Source organism: Xenopus tropicalis, chromosome 9 (genome assembly GCF_000004195.4).
Source record: "Xenopus tropicalis strain Nigerian chromosome 9, UCB_Xtro_10.0, whole genome shotgun sequence".
Taxonomy (NCBI): domain Eukaryota; kingdom Metazoa; phylum Chordata; class Amphibia; order Anura; family Pipidae; genus Xenopus; species Xenopus tropicalis.
In genome coordinates this window covers 5,010,174-5,026,871 of record NC_030685.2, presented here as the reverse complement: position 1 = coordinate 5,026,871, position 16,698 = coordinate 5,010,174, and the positions used below count along the sequence as shown (strand labels likewise).

Below are 16,698 nucleotides of genomic sequence, written 5' to 3'. Positions count from 1 at the left end.
TTCATTGTACAACGTTTCAATTCTAGAATAGCCAATGGCACGTAGACATTTTGGCGGGAATTTTGAACTCAGTGGAAGCACCGGGTGTTTATGTGGAGCCAATTATAGGGAGTTAAACTCAATACTATTATTCTCTGCAGAATGAAATCACGTTTGTCCCACGATCAGTAAACTGACAGGAGGTTCCATCGGAGGGACCTGCAGCTCAGTCCGTGTATAAATAGGGATCAGTAATGAGCCGGTTCCTATTACAGAGCCCGGGGGAGAGGGAGCCGCTTCCGGTGCAAAGGGAGTCGGTAACTTGCCTGTGGGTGTCAGTGAGCGGGAAGTTACATACACAGAACTAGAGATAATGGCTACAGATTGGAACAAGCAGTAACAGCTCTAAATAACTGAATGAGTGGGCGGCTCTGAAAAGAGCCTTTGGGTTTATATCGGTTTATGAGCAGATTCAGCCCCCGAAGCCGTAGAGAGTGCGGCCCTGGCGCTTGAGAGCGTACACCACATCCATGGCGGTAACGGTCTTCCTCTTGGCGTGCTCGGTGTAGGTGACGGCGTCCCGGATGACATTCTCCAGGAAAACCTTGAGGACCCCCCGAGTCTCCTCATAGATGAGGCCAGAGATGCGCTTGACTCCCCCTCTCCGTGCCAGGCGGCGGATGGCGGGCTTGGTGATGCCCTGGATGTTATCCCGCAGCACCTTCCTGTGCCGCTTGGCGCCTCCTTTCCCCAAACCCTTCCCGCCTTTGCCGCGTCCGGACATAATGATATCTTTCTCTCACTTCTGTTAGACAATAATTTCTGTAGCGCAGCCACCCGCTTATATACACAGGCACAGGACCTGAGTGGGAACTTAGGAGGGGGCGGAGGTTAGAACGTCTGGGTAACTAGGCTCTTGATTGGACAATAGAAACGTTCCTTTGTATTCTCAAAGCCAATGGCTGAAACGTATGTAAAGCCGTTAATAATTTCAAATCGCCCGCCAAAATAATTTGCTCTGACTTGAATCCACTCAAAGTATTGCGATTGTATTTTATTACGGTAGTTACATTATTATAACTAGACTTATTAGGATAAAATCGGCCCGCATATAATCTATACTGTGGCACAGTGTCTATTTGGCTACTCCCCCCTATACCGAGCAAAGCGTCACTGCGCTAATCTGTGCGGGAAAGTGACAGTAAGTATAAGGGAGCGGCACCAGGCTGGGACTGATCAGCACAATACGCGCCCCTCCACTTCAGATGCTGCATTTCTGCATAAAACCCCGGAATCCCTTCAGTTCCTATCGCTATTCGGGAATAATTGTAATTTGCACTCAATAGGGAAGAGGAAAAAGTCTTCTGACAAATAATCCCTATTGCAGTTCTGTAGCCGTGTGTTACCGACCAATCAGCTCCCAGATCGCTACATATGAGCTGCGGGTTGGGGCAATGTATCGGCCTCAGGCTGTAACCTCCCCGCAGTGTCACAGAGTAACGAACTGTTATTGTTTTATTTCTCCTCAGTAACGTTACTGCGACTGTCGGGTTTATCACTAAAGACACTAACGACTTTCGAAGAACTGGGGGGAAAATGAGATCAGGTACCGAAATGCCCCTGAATATTGTACTCGCAGTCCAACCTCCCGCCAGAAATAAATGTACCCCCGACAGATTCTTCCCGATCCCAATGTTACACCTACCGGCCCTATTGTACACTTCCGCTACAACACAAGGAATCTGCCCGATAATAAAGAGGTTCAGCTCGTTTGATTGCGGATTTGGTGGCTCTGAAAAGAGCCTTTGTGCTGCTGGGAGAGAAGCTGCCGATGATCTAAGCCCTCTCGCCTCGGATCCTGCGGGCCAGCTGGATGTCCTTGGGCATGATGGTGACCCTCTTGGCGTGGATGGCGCACAGGTTGGTGTCCTCAAAGAGACCGACCAGATAAGCCTCGCTGGCCTCCTGCAGAGCCATGACGGCTGAGCTCTGGAAGCGCAGGTCGGTCTTGAAGTCCTGAGCGATCTCCCGGACCAGGCGCTGGAAAGGCAGCTTGCGGATGAGCAGCTCGGTGGATTTCTGGTAGCGGCGGATCTCACGGAGAGCGACTGTGCCGGGCCGGTAACGGTGAGGTTTCTTCACTCCACCGGTGGCCGGAGCGCTCTTCCTGGCTGCTTTGGTTGCCAGCTGCTTGCGGGGAGCTTTCCCTCCTGTAGACTTACGGGCGGTCTGCTTGGTACGGGCCATTCTGTAACACTAACACTGCGGAACAGAGTATCCTAAACTGGCCGCAACCCGGGTTTCTTATAGGCACAAGCTCAAATTGATTGGCTAATTATAAACACGCCCCTGCCTCCCCAGCGAATCCGCGTCACTTTATGGAATGCCGCGTAAATACTTCTGTGTCATTGGCTAATTTAAATGGTCCCGCCTCCCACCATCCACCCTATTGACTGATAACGGTTGGATTTCAGGTGGCCGCCAAAATATCCCAATAAGGGAAATAGCGCGTCCAATTCAGGTTACCGGGCGGCGCTTCTGTGCGATGTATTTGCAGTTATATTTAGGTACATAGCAGACGTGGGAGCGGGATGTGCAGTTAGGGTATAAAGTGCAGCTAAAATGGGTGGGAAAACTTGGGCCCCTGTGATGATCCGATCTGTTCGGGTATCAGGGACAAGTAACTCTGCATTGCCAGTAGTTACTAATAGTGTCCGGCAGGGGGAGCATCTTTGTTTTCTCCAGACAAACGCTGTCTAAACCGAGCCATAAGCCCCTAGTAAAGCTTCTCACTGATACAGGAAATAGAAACCCTTAGCCCGTGAGTGATAGAACGAAACTTGGTATTTGGGCGACACCTAGTGGTAATTTGGGGTTTTTAAACAAACACGGCAGGACATTCGGGAAGTTACAGCGCCCAAATAAACCCGGTCTTTCCCTTTTTGTTGGGGGATAATGAACGTTGTTTTTTCATTCGGACCTGAATGTCACCTCTATAGAAACCGGCATTGTGATTGGCTGAAGTGAGAATCAGCCTCATTCACTCGCCCAGATTCCGACTATACGCAAAGAATAAACCGGTCACATCTGTCAGATTATTGGGGCGAGTATACACCGGGGTAGAGATTATGGGAATAGGGCCGGATACTGAGTGTTATGGGACGATACAAGAGAGAATTGGGACCCTTATATTAACCCTATAATTAGCGGATTACACAGGTATCGGCTCTTTAGATGGAGGAGGTGGTGGCTCTGAAAAGAGCCTTTGGGTCAGTGCGCAGGGGCCCCGGGGCCGAATTACTTCTTGGGCGCCGCCTTCTTCGCTTTAGCCGCTTTGGGTTTGGCTGCCTTGGCCTTTGCGGGGCTCTTTGTAGCTTTAGGCTTTGGAGCCTTTTTAGCCGGGCTCTTGGCAGCTTTGGGCTTGGCGGCCTTTTTAGCCGGGCTCTTGGCCACCTTCTTGGGTTTGGCAGCTTTGGGCTTCTTGGGGCTTTTGGCGGCCTTTGCCGGTTTCTTCACCTTCTTGGGGCTCTTTGCTGCTGCCGAGACCTTCTTGGGCTTTTTAGGGGACTTGGGCGCCTTCTTTGCCGCCACCGCTGGTTTCTTGGCTTTGGGCGCCGCTGGCTTCTTCTTGGCCGCCTTCTCCTTACTCTCCAGCTGCTTCTTGTTCAGCTTGAAGGATCCGGAGGCTCCGCTCCCCTTGACTTGGGTGAGAGTCCCCTTAGTGACCAAGGCCTTGAGAGCCAGCTTGAGGCGGCTGTTGTTCTTCTCCACATCGTAGCCTCCGGCAGCCAGAGCCTTCTTGAGAGCGGCCAGGGACACCCCGCTGCGCTCCTTAGAGGCGGACACGGCTTTCACGATCAGTTCGGCCGCGCTGGGCCCGGCGGGTTTCTTGGCTTTAGCGCCTCCCTTCTTGGGCTGCTTCTTCTTGGCAGCGGCGGGTTCAGCCGGGGGAGGGGCGGGAGCGGTCTCAGACATTCTAAGCGCTAAACTCGCGTACAGTCACAAGTAAGAAATAACTATACGTTTCGTTCGTGTAACTCCGCTATATATACATTTCCCCTTTGCACCGATTGGTCACTTCTCTAGCTAGACGTCCCTTTCTATTGGGTAAATGTTTATTTCCCCGCCCACTCACTCTCTCCCTCTCTCCCCTGTAGCCCGGTGTCCGTGTGTTTCCAGAGACGGAATATTGTGCTGTTTCTCTCGGCTCTGAGTATAAATGTGCCCCAGTCTGTATGGGATCAGCTGCCCCAGTAAGTGCCCGGGTCTGTGCCACTAATTCCCATTCTATTGGCTGCATATATTGCCCAGAGCAGCTCCTGGGAACTCAGTCCCGCTCCCCGGAAAGGCTCCGCTTCATTTCTCTCCTTCCCATTTGTGGGAATTGTTGGGGATGAATAGAAATCCTTCCCCTCCCGCTGTTCCCCCAGAGAAATAAGGGGGCCCCGGGTATAATATGGGCAGGTGAGTGAGAGAGGGGGAGGCTATAAAGGGAGTGTGGGGGGGTCGGAGTCCCAGGCAAGTAGCACAGTACAGGGAGCCATTGCTGGGGGAGTTTGGCTGCAGCACTCAGGGAGGGGTCGGTCCCACTGACTGGATTGGGTTGGGTTATTGGTTCCGTTCTAGAGACTGATCACTTACTGTTCCCCCATCATGCTGCACTAGATCCAGATCTCTTTTATCAATTATCAGTATATAGGGGCAAATCCCAGTCCTGGTCTAAATGTTATTATAAGGAATAGGAAAAGTTTTCCAACTGGGATGTAAGAATTCTGGGCTCAGTGTTCATATTTGACTTTGACACTACATCTATTTCATTGAGAGACTGTGGTGAGCCCACTGGGCCCTTAGTGTTATTACATAGGTATTAGTGTTATTACATAGGTAACCATGAGACACCAGGCACATACCCCATGCCTTAAAAACAAGAGGTTCTGGGCCTTTGGAGCCAATACAAGTTGGCCTGGCACTGACATTAGGGAAATCCTTTATTATAGGTATTTGATTCTTTCAAGTCAACAGAAATGTCACAGTGACACTGTTTGCTCTGGGAATAAAGTATTATCCCAGATGCAGATTCTGCAGAGATGAACCTACATATCAGCTGTTCAGCTAAAGTGACCATCTCAAGGTCCAATAGAATTGAATTGCGCATTGATATTTAGCGATATGGCAGCACTTGGAGGTTGTGAATTTCACATTTACCAAATAGGCTGATACCTAAGGATCCTGGGGAAATTGCAGACAGACAGACAGACAGACAGACAGACAGACTGGGTATCTCTCCTGCTGGTGAGACTAAAAGCTGTTGCCACACTGGAATCTATAAGCCATGTGATTGGCTGCAGCGGGAATGGCCTTGTTGTTCCCTACGCAGATATTTCCTACAGCACAAACCCTGAGTCTGAATGTAAACGTCTCTAGAACCTTTTGGAAAAAGGAAAATCCATTGCAGTGTAGGGCACAGGGTAGGGCAGTTACTGTTTGTTTGTGGGATTCACAAGTCTGCAGTCTTGTTCAGGGCAGTTACTGTGCCTGGGAATACAGGCTCCTATAGGGATTCCCCTGACTCTCCTTTTGATGGAGGAACTAAAGACCATGACAAGAGCCTTTGGAACAATGTTAAGGGGCCCCATGGCCAAATTTTTAACCACTTTGTGTTTGACTGACTTAGCTTTGTGGAGCTTTTGGCAGCTTTAGCCAAACTCTTGGCCACCTAATTGGCTTGAGCAGTGTTGCGCTTGTTTTTGTGGCAGATAAACTATTTCAGCTATTACACAGCATTTTGTAAGTCCTCTAAAAACAGGACATGTGGCTTTCTCCTTAGCACACAGACATGTTAACATTCAGTGCCCTCCTCCCTTATCAGCCCCCTGCAGAACAACTGCACTACCTGAGATGCCCCCCAACATCAACTGGAGGCAGCAGGGCCCCCCTCACAGTCATATGTCCCATTTCATATCTCCTGCAGTAGGAATATTCCTGCAGTTCCCTATTTACCCCCTGCTTCTCTCCATCTGACCCCTGCAGCAGGATCAATAGCTACAGATCCATGGCTACTTCCATCCAACCTGTGCAGCAGAAATAATGCTACAGATCCTTTGACTCGCTTACTCCAATATAAATGCATCATGCACCAGTAATAACACTACGGGTCTTTTTCTCAGCCCCACTCCCTCTCTAGCTAACCCCTGCAGCAAGAATAATTCTACAGATCCTCAGCCACTGTCGCTCCTCCTTAATTAACCCCTGCAGCAGGATAATGCGCTTCCTTTGTCCCTCTTTGTCCTACACATTCCTATCTCCCAGAATTCCTCCCTGCAGGGCACAGCCAATCAGATACTCGGCATGAGGAAAAGCGGTAAGAAAGGGGCATATGCATAGGGATGGGGCGGAAAGTCGGCTTGTTGGCTATGAGAGCAGAGAGAGAGTAATTCAGATGTGGGTACAGTGATTACTGCACCTCTGTAAATCAACGCCGACCGCCTCGAATCTACAAACAGTAATGAATTAACCCGGTAACACTTGTACGGACATAGAAACAACTAGTTGTATAGTCCGTAGCATTCTGGGATTTGTTGTTCCGCCTCGCTGCAGTGTCCGATGTTACGTCTCTCTAGAAAACTACAATTCCCAGGGTGCCCCAGTGCCAGCACCCTCACGTGGTACCGCACAGCCAATCAGCGTGGCTCCAGCCCGAGAGTGAGGCTGGGAGGCGGAGCTTCTCGCACAGGTATTACTGAGGTAGGAATCCTCATTTGTGCAGTTCTACTTACCTTGTGGGTGTGTCCGGCTGCGGCGCTCAGTCCGTCCGTGCTGGTACAGGCGGTGCCAGGGCGGAGCAGGGATAGGCTGGGCTTGTTGGGGGTTACTGAATGGGCCCAGCGGCACTTGGTTCTTCCCACCATGCTTGTTTATTGCCGGACACTAAAGTGTTCGGATCTTTGTTCCCTTGTTTGTGCTGATCCCCAATCAGCCTCCATGCTGGGGTTTGCTGTGTATACATGGTGCGACTGTCTGTGACTGGAAGTGCTTGTGTGGGTCCCAGTGTGGCTGCTGTAGGGCCGGTGTGTGGGGCAGCTCTGTGCCTGAGGGTAAAGGGGCTGGGATACTGGCCTGTCACTGGTATCCCACTGGGAATTGGGCAGAGAGGCGCAGGGGAGCTTGGGAAATACACGGGCAGGGGCGTCAGTACCGCCTCCCCCAATGGGTCCCGGCCCTTGTTATTAGGGTGCAACCAATCCGCTATTATTGGATTTGGCGGAACCCCGAATTCTTTATGAAAGTTTCGACTGAATACGGAACCAAGTGCAAAAAATGTTCAACTTCCGTGATTATGTGACAAAAAGTCTTGTGAGTTTAAGGATTGAAAAAGGCAGAATCTTGGCCGAATCCTGGATCAGCTGCTTCCCTGCTTGTTATGATCCATTCGTTGGCTCGGGAGCGGTACCAGGGGATCTGCCCAATTTGTTCCATCGTGTGGGAGGCCAAACTGTGCAAAGATCTGTGTGTTTGGTCTGTGGCCAACTGTATAGGTGGCCACACATGTAGCAATTTCGACCAATGGTTGCACAAAAGATCGTTCCCACCCTCCACCGACATTCAGGGCTGAATCGTTAGATATGGGGGTAGAAGCAACAGGAATTCTACCTCCTTCTGCCGACTCAGCCCTGAATGTAAATTTTGCTCAGGTGCCTTATCGGCGAGTCCGCAGCCTTTTGCGATATCGGTCGAGCCGCCATACAGGCACTGAATATCGTACGAAATGAGGTTTCTTACGATATCATTGGTGTGTGTATGGCCAGCTTAAAGCGGACCTGTCACCCTAAGAAATAATGACAAATTGTTTTCTATTGTGTTTGTCAAGCAAAATAAACTTCACTTACATTATATACATTTTTTTGAAACTTGTTTCCTTCAGCCTTGGAATTCACAATTGCAGCAAGCAGGCAGGGGCCATTTTGTGGCACTGTTATTGAGGCAAGTTGTGTATCCTGCCAATATCTTGTTTCTGTGCCAGTATGGGGGGACCTAATGCCCATATCCATGTACTGGTTATGAAATTAGATGGTGAGGAGGGAGGGGGAATGTGAGGGGTGCAGCAACATCTAAAGCTGGCCATACACGCACCAATGATATTGTAGGAAACCTCATCTTGTGCGATATGCGGTGCGTGTATGGCAAGTCGGCGAGGCAGTATCGCAGGAAGCTGCTGATATCGGTCGACTCGCCGATTGGGTGGGTTAAAAGATTTTGATTGGGCGCCATAGAAGGCGTTTGAGCAAAATCTGCCGTCAGGGCTGAATCTCCAGAAGGAGGTAGAAATCCTATTGTTTCTACCTCCTTATCTGCCGTTTCAGCCCTGAATGTTAGTGGCCGATTGGAACGATCTTTCGTGCGACCGATGGTCGAACGAAAGATCGAAAATCGCCAGATGTGTGGCCACCTTAAGAAGTTCTGAACTGAAAGTGAAAGTAAATATCTGCCTTAGGCATAGAGGCGGGGCAGGCAATATATGATTGACAGCTGGGACTTTTAAATGCTTTTATAATGGGTATGGATGTGTTAATAAAAAAATGACTTTGGGTTACATATTTAATTTGAAAAGGGCTTTTATTATCCAGCTTTTTATGTCTGGGTGACAGGTCCACTTTAAGGTGTTGGGCCACTTTGTCCCAGTGTTTAGGGGGGTCTGTTTGGCTTATAAGCTGTTTATTTGCTGGGTGTAATGGCACTTGCTGCCAATATTATCAATGAGGTGTTTGGCCTCATTGGCTGCTGCTGGTACTAAGCCTGTGGGTGGGATTTGGGAGTCATGTGACTGAGGGGATCGTGATATTGAGCAGTGAGTGAAAAGTGCCCTTCTATTCGCCAGACAGGACCTGACTCCATACGGGGGTTTACCTTGTAGCCGGCCTGGGGGCCGTGTGTATGGGGGGGGGGGGGGGCACCGGTAATATTCGCTCTGGGGGTGAGGGGGGGGGGGGTGACACCAAGTCCGATTGTGCTGAGTGAATGAACTGGTCTGTGAGAAGGTGAGATCAGCACAATATTGGTCTGTGTGTCACTGAGCGTAGACTTAGCACCACAGTCACTACTGACCCCCACCCTGCAGCAGCTGCATGCAGACCTTTCCCTAATGATATAGTGGTATTGCCCCCCCCCATGACATAGACACTTCCACCAGTCAAGTTATAGGCTAATTAAAGTCATACTGATTGTGACATCAATTAACGTGAGGATCATATTGGAATCACGTGGCGTGCAGTGGTCACATGACCTAGAGCAGTGATCCCCAACCCCTTGGATGTTGCTCTCAGTGGCCTTAAAGCAGGTGATTATTTTTTGGCTTGGGGGCAAGTTTTGGCTGCATAAAAACCCAGTGTAATTGCAAAGAGAGCCTCCTATAGGCTGCCAGTCCACATTAGCCAATCGCAGCCCTTATGTGGCACCCCAGGTATATTTTTTATGCTTATGTTGCTCCCCAACTCTCTGAATGTGGTTCATGGGTAAAAAAAAAAAAAGATTGGGGACCCCTGACATAGAGAATGTGCAGGTTCTATGGCAAAGGCCGTGTTTTACTTCCATCCTTCCTTATACTTTCCCTTTGTGCCACAGAATGATGGGGGCAGAATCATCCTCTACCTCTGGCTCTCACTTCAGTATGAAAGCAATAGGAGAGACACCTCTCTATTAGGTACAGGCCATAGGGATATTAATGGGATTGTATGGGGATGCGGCCATGCCATTTGGGTTAAGTGACTTGCCCAGGTCCCCTCCTCCTCAATGCATCTCCCTCACCGTGTGAAAATGCATCACAAAGTCATGGGTGTGTTTGTGGGTTTGAGCAGGAAATATGGGTCCTTATCAGGTCACTGCAGTCGCAGGATTTGCTGTATTATAGTTGATGAGCCCTGTAATTCTTTTGTGGGGATCTTGCTGGGAATAATCCCCTATAGAAATGTCTAACTGTTTAATTCCACTTCCAGGCCCCTCCCTCCCACAAGGAGCCAATGGGAATGTGGGAGGAAGCGAGTGACCCAGTGATGGGGAAGAAGGATAAAAATGAGGAGCGGAAGGAGAGAATCCTGAATCTCACACTGGAGATTATCTATCTGCTGACTGGAGAGGTGAGGGGGGCACTGTGAGTGGCACAGTGAGAAGAGACTGTCTGTCTGTACAAAGGGGGTCTCTCTGCTGCGTTACACACTCATCATTCTCTCTCCCTCTCAATACATAGGGCTACGTCATCCCTAAGAAGAAGAGCCCAACTGTGGGTTTGGGGGCCCTGCATGCCCCTGGCTCCGTCATACAGAAGGAAAATGACAAGAAGATCCTGGAACTCATCTCCAACATCATCCAGCTGCTGACTGGAGAGGTGGGTGCGGCCCCCCAATCCCCCCTTATTGTTTAGTAACAGTGTATGATAATCCCTTTCTCTGGCTGGGGGATGACTGTAACATTGTGTGTGCCAGGTTGCCATAAGGTGTGAGGATGTTTCCATCTATTTTTCCTTGGAGGAGTGGGAGTATATAAAAGGAAACAAGGCCCTTTACAGGGAAGGGATAAAGGAGGAGGAGGAGCCCCAGCAGCTCCGCCCACTGGGTGAGTAATGGGTGCAGGTGCAAAACCAAACTGCCTGATTTAAGGTATGTAAACAAGTGTCGTGCATGTGTAATACATACAGATTTATTGTATTAGCATAGGCTACAAGTCCATCCAGAACAAAATAAGTATTTACTTTGGATAAACACTGCTGTGTAATTGTGCTACGTGCAGTTAATAGGAAGCAGAGTCGCAAGACTTATTGGAACAAAGTAGCAGCTTTCAATTCTTCTCCAGATGAGACGCCACTTCCCACACTCACTTCTGTGATCCCCCTTCCCCTTCCATACAGGAGCTGGTTGAATAGAACAAAGGCGGGAAGGTTCTGTTTCTGAGCATTACGTGCCAATAGATTTGCCATATTAGTTCCACCTAGAATGCTATATTTATTCTGCCTGCAGAAAGCTTTCTCTTTTTGTTTAAGACAGCAACTGCCATTTTAATTAGCTTCCTGCTTGCAGTTCTAGCCGTTATAGCTCAGATCACACATTCTGAGGGAGTTCTTAGCATTCTAGTGGGGGGGGGGAGAAGGAGGAGGGAGAGAGGAGAGAACTGTGCAGACTCTGGCCCCAGGAATTAAGGCTGTTTCTGAGAGAGGAAGTCAGACACTGGAACATGTTTACAAAAAAAGAGACAAGAAATCCTGTGTTTCTTTTGATAGAGGACTCAGTGTTTCTGTGAGTGATTATGGCTGTATTTACTTAGACCTTTCTGATAAAGCTTACTGAGTTTTTACCTTTCCTTCTTTAAACTCTTCTTTCTGTGTCAGGCTGTGAAAATGAAGAGAAGAGCAATACAGAGGCCAATATGGATCCAGCTTTTCCTTGTGCAGAGGAACCAAGCAAGACTTTGGCCGAAGAAACTGTTATTCCTGCAGCTATGAATCCCCAACTTATTGACACTTTTCTGGCGGAAACAACTGGACCACAGTGTGGCATTAAGAAGGAACTATCTTCATGGGAAGAGGGAAACCAATCAGATTGCAGCATTAATCCCCTTACAGAACAGATACAGGGAACAGACACACCTACTCCTATCATGGAACACACTTTGAACAACAGCTCAGACATTTTTTACAATAGGTTTGATACAAACATTCATATAAATGCCCTACACGCGGCCCACCTTGCCAAACATCCCCCCCAGGGGATCTATAACTGCCCGACCTGCCATAAACCTTTCACTAAAAGCTATGATTTTATCAGGCACCTGAGAACTCACACAGGGGTAAAACCCTTTTCGTGCTCGGAATGTGGGAAATCTTTTACTCGCCGCTCAAACCTGAATGTACATCGTAGAACTCACTCTGGGAATATCCCACAGGGCCAACAGCAAACAGCTTTGTGTGACGGGGGAAACCAATCAGATTGCAGCATTAATCCCCTTACAGAGCAGATACAGGGAACAGACACACCTACTCCTATCATGGGGTGCAGCCTGAATAACAGCCCGGCAGCCAATTATATATCAGATGCTTCACTGGAAGTAGAGCAGAGAAACCAATCAGATGGCGGCATTAATATACTTCCAGAGCAGATTCGGGAAACTGATGCATCTCCTCAAATGCGAGGCAGTGAGAATGATTTGGCAGCCAATTATATATCAGTTTCTATTAAAGAGGAATCAGCTTTATGTGAAGAGGGAAACCAATCAGATTGCAGCATTAATCCCCTTACAGAACAGATACAGGGAACTGATAAACCTTCAATGATGGAACACCGCCCGGCTGGGGGCTTGCCAGGAATTAAGCCCAGTAACTACAGTATAACCCATCCCCCACGTACGTCCCAGCTGGCAGAACCTACCATCCCGGTGCTTTATACCTGTGTCGAATGCCATAAACATTTTACTAAGAACGATGATCTGATCAGGCATCAGAGGACTCATTCTGGGGAGAAACCGTTCTCGTGTTCCGAATGTGGCAAATGTTTCACCCGTCGCTCAAACCTCAACGCGCATTTTCGAATTCACACCGGGGAGAAACCATTCACTTGCTCCGAGTGCGGCAAATGCTTCACTCGCAGCTCCCTGCTCATCATACACAAGAGGACGCACACCGGGGAGAAACCATTCACGTGCGGCGACTGCGGGAAATGTTTCACCAATCACTCAGACCTTAAAATCCACCACCGGATTCACACCGGGGAGAAACCGTTCACTTGTAACGAATGTGGCAAATGCTTCACGCAGCGCGCGCACCTACGGGTGCATCGCAAAATCCAGAAAATCTGCAAACGTTCCTACTTTGATGTCAGGACTCTCATGTCTGATCCGAACTGCACCTTCACGATAAACGTGTAGCCAGGTTTGTGACTTACGTGGGCTTCGCTTACCCATAATGCAACGTGGGGCCATGGAATTAGGGAAAGTCCTCAGTCCCTATTAAAGTGTTTTCCTGCTAAGAGCAAAGTGGAAAAATACACCCTAAAGGTGCTAGTAATGGGGCAATAGAGAGCAATGGCGTACTGAGAAATGGGCCGGACTTGTATTGTGAGGTTCCAGGAGCGAGAAATCTGATCTGAGTGAATTGGAGAGTTGGACGAGGATCTTACATACAATGTGAATTTGATTTGGAGGCTTTTGCCTTTAGGGGATAAAGAGGATTTTCTTGCCTATATGATAAAATCACATGACGTGTTACTGTACGGTTTCTGATCCCCGCAGGGCAAGTCTCTGCTACACATTTAGAATGAGGGATGAGTGCTGGAACCTGGGCAGGTCTGGATCATACCATTTATGCCACCCAAGGTCGTTATGTTGTGACTCCACCCTCCCCCATGTTGATCTACTGAATTCTCCAAAAAATATACCGTATATACTCGAGTATAAGCCGAGGTACCTAATTTTACCTTAGAAAACTGGAAAAACTTCTTGACTCAAGTATAAGCCTAGGCATCCATTTCTTTTAACACACCTGCACACTAGCTTGTGTCCGTGTAGTAAGGGCAGCGCCGGATTACTTGTCCAACCGGCCAACCATCTAAATGTTATCATTTCAATTTTGCAAAACCTGATGGGGCTGAACCCTTATTAATCAGTTAAAAGAAACTGCTGGATTACTTATACTTTACTTGTTTTACAACCACCTTATTGTTTTACAAACACTTTAGCACCATAGCAAAGGTTCTGATTCCTCTGTAGGAATTCTGTGTTACTGAAAGCCGTGTATTGGGTTCCCCAAGAGATATTTTATGGCCTCTAGACTCGAGCTTCATAGTTGGATCATTCTATTTGGTACTGAGCTACTATATGGAAAGTGCTGATTTAAAGCCACGCCCCTGCCTGAATAAAAAACATAGCTGGTACTCGGTACTACTTGTATGGTTGGCCTCCGGACTTATCCGGGCGCTCCCCTCATAGTTCGCTTCAGAAGGTAATGGATTACGTGGGCCTTGGCAAGAGCTGTACGGCTTGTTTTCGGTTGTGGTCTCTCTGCTAGTTTCTGGGCCTGTTGGAAGTAGCTATATCGGGCAAATGTCACGCGCGCACGGGGGGGGTAACGCACCGCACTGCGACGCATGCACGGCGCACGCCCGATGGCGAGGTAATACAGCTGGAGAGGTAATACGGCGCTGCCTTTGATACTTGCCTCGAGTATAAGCCGAGGGTTCCTTTTTAAGCACATTTTGTATGCTGGAAAACTCGGCTTATACTCGAGTATATACGGTAAGCAGAAATTCAAGCCCAAACTACAACATTCATTAGTTGTTATGAGACAAGGAGGTTTGCTTGCCGTCATGGCTTCATCCATGATCGGAACCTTCTCACCTGAACCCTCTATGCTGAGAGCAGACCGGCCCGGGGCTATTCCTATAGCAACTGCAGCATTTACACACGGAGAGACACAGGCCTTATCCCTCAGCTTTTGTTCTTCTGTGCCCATTGGATTAGTAGAGGGACAAACAGACAAATACACTGAGCTGAAGTGTAGATTTTATCATTTGTTACTAAGGAAGCAGGTGATTTTGAGCCGGACCAGGTCGCTCCCCAGGAATCTGATTGATACTCGAGTGACTGATTAGCCGAGTGTGAGGATCTCAGCTTTTGTCTTATGAGATGTGTAAGGGAATTCCACTGGTGTGTAAGTTACGGTAATTAAAATATTTTGGGTCTTTCTAAATTCCTCTGTGGTCTCTTTATTTTGATCCTCTCAGGTCCCTGTCTGGGTTTCACATGAGGGGTGGGCGTGTCCTAACGGTCCCTGCCAGAAGCACAGTAGGAGGGGGAGAGCCAATCACAGCCCTGCACTCACACAAGCACAGACAGGCTTCAGTTCCCTATCAGGTCAGCCTAGCTGCTGATTGGTTCCTATCCTATAGTGCCGCCGCCCCCCTGCACAGCCTGGGAAATCCCCCCCTATTAAATACAGCAGCCCAGGGTACTTTTTTGGAGTGCTACACTGCCATATTGGATTACGTTACTTATGGGGTTGGGCGAAATGAATGAATATTCACATTATCAGTGCCAAATATTCATAGTCTTATAAAGATTCCTGACTTGCTTAGCTTGGAACCCCCAGAAGGCCAATACTGATTTTGGGCAATTACCAAATGTTCACTTGCGGGGGCCAAAGTCTAAGATATGTCCCCAGGTTTTAGTAGGCATCCCAATGCATCAATAACATGGAACAGAACTATTACAAATGGCTCTGCCCAGTTCTAATTCAGATCTAATGGCAGCTACAGACTATACCTGCCCCTACGTGACTGGGAATCAGCCAGATGTCAACTGGGCAGGTTTGAAAATCCTGACAGAGCAAAAACCACATCAGTTTGTTGGTCCTCACTCACCTCAATGGCCTGTATCCCCCATCAATGTATGGCCACCTTTAAATGGTTCACACAAGAGAGAAATCATTCTACTACAGGTGCCCAGAAGGTTCATATGGGGAGAGATCATTTACAGGCACATAAAGTGGTTAAAGCCCAAACACCAAGGTTCATTCTATCACTCACGGGCTAAGGGTTTCTATTTCCTGTATCAGGGAGGAGCTTTACTGGGGGTTTATGGCTCGGTTTAGACAGCGGTTGCCTAGAGGAAACAAGTAAAGATGCTCCCCCTGCCGGACACTATTAGTAACTACTGGCAATGCAGAGCTACTTGTCCCTGATACCCGAACAGATCGGATCGTCACAGGGACCCAAGTTTTCCCACTCAGTTTAGCTGCACTTTATACCCTAACTGCACATGTCGCTCCCACGTCTGCTATGTACCTAAATATAACTGCAAATACATCGCACAGACGCGCCACCCGGTAACCTGTATCGGACTCGCTATTTCTATCTATATGCAATTTTGGCGGCCGCCTGAAATCCAACCGTTATCAGTCAATAAAGTGGGAGGCGGGACCATTTAAATAAGCCAATGACACAGAAGTATTTACGCGGCATTCCAAAAAGCGACGCCGATTGGCTGGGAAGGCAGGGGCTTTTTCATAATTAGCCAATCAGTTTGAGCTTGTGCCTATAAGAAACACGGGTTTCGGCCGGTTCAGGATACTCTGTTCCGCAGTGTTAGTGTTCCAGAATGGCCCGTACCAAGCAGACCGCCCGTAAGTCTACAGGAGGGAAAGCTCCCCGCAAGCAGCTGGCAACCAAAGCAGCCAGGAAGAGCGCTCCGGCCACCGGTGGAGTGAAGAAACCTCACCGTTACCGGCCCGGCACAGTCGCTCTCCGTGAGATCCGCCGCTACCAGAAATCCACCGAGCTGCTCATCCGCAAGCTGCCTTTCCAGCGCCTGGTCCGGGAGATCGCTCAGGACTTCAAGACCGACCTGCGCTTCCAGAGCTCAGCCGTCATGGCTCTGCAGGAGGCCAGCGAGGCTTATCTGGTCGGTCTCTTTGAGGACACCAACCTGTGCGCCATCCACGCCAAGAGGGTCACCATCATGCCCAAGGACATCCAGCTGGCCCGCAGGATCCGAGGCGAGAGGGCTTAGATCATCGGCAGCTTCTCTCCCAGCAGCACAAAGGCTCTTTTCAGAGCCCCCAAATCCACAATCAAACGAGCTGAATCTCTTTATTATCGGGCAGATTCCTTGTGTTGTAGCGGAAGTGTACAATAGAGCCGGTGGGTGTAACATTGGGATCGGGAAGAATCTGCCGGGGGTACATTT

General features: G+C 48.9%; 3 protein-coding genes across 3 annotated transcripts; 1 reads left to right on the top strand and 2 right to left on the bottom strand.

Moving 5' to 3' along the window:
* Positions 1–1,761: 1,761 nt before the first annotated feature.
* On the bottom strand, positions 1,762–2,444 carry LOC101730642 (histone H3). The gene has a single exon (XM_031893094.1). The coding sequence runs from the start codon at positions 2,224–2,226 to the stop codon at positions 1,816–1,818; it is 411 nt and encodes a 136-aa protein (XP_031748954.1). The 5' UTR covers positions 2,227–2,444; the 3' UTR covers positions 1,762–1,815.
* A 779-nt stretch (positions 2,445–3,223) lies between these two features.
* LOC101730703 (histone H1B) lies at positions 3,224–3,995 on the bottom strand. Its single transcript, XM_031893082.1, has one exon. The coding sequence runs from the start codon at positions 3,952–3,954 to the stop codon at positions 3,277–3,279; it is 678 nt and encodes a 225-aa protein (XP_031748942.1). The 5' UTR covers positions 3,955–3,995; the 3' UTR covers positions 3,224–3,276.
* A 2,537-nt stretch (positions 3,996–6,532) lies between these two features.
* LOC108645569 (gastrula zinc finger protein XlCGF53.1) lies at positions 6,533–14,704 on the top strand. Its single transcript, XM_031893005.1, has 5 exons — positions 6,533–6,723; positions 9,969–10,109; positions 10,220–10,357; positions 10,500–10,584; positions 11,354–14,704. The coding sequence occupies exons 1-5, from the start codon at positions 6,583–6,585 to the stop codon at positions 12,883–12,885; spliced, it is 2,037 nt and encodes a 678-aa protein (XP_031748865.1). The 5' UTR covers positions 6,533–6,582; the 3' UTR covers positions 12,886–14,704.
* Positions 14,705–16,698: the final 1,994 nt, after the last annotated feature.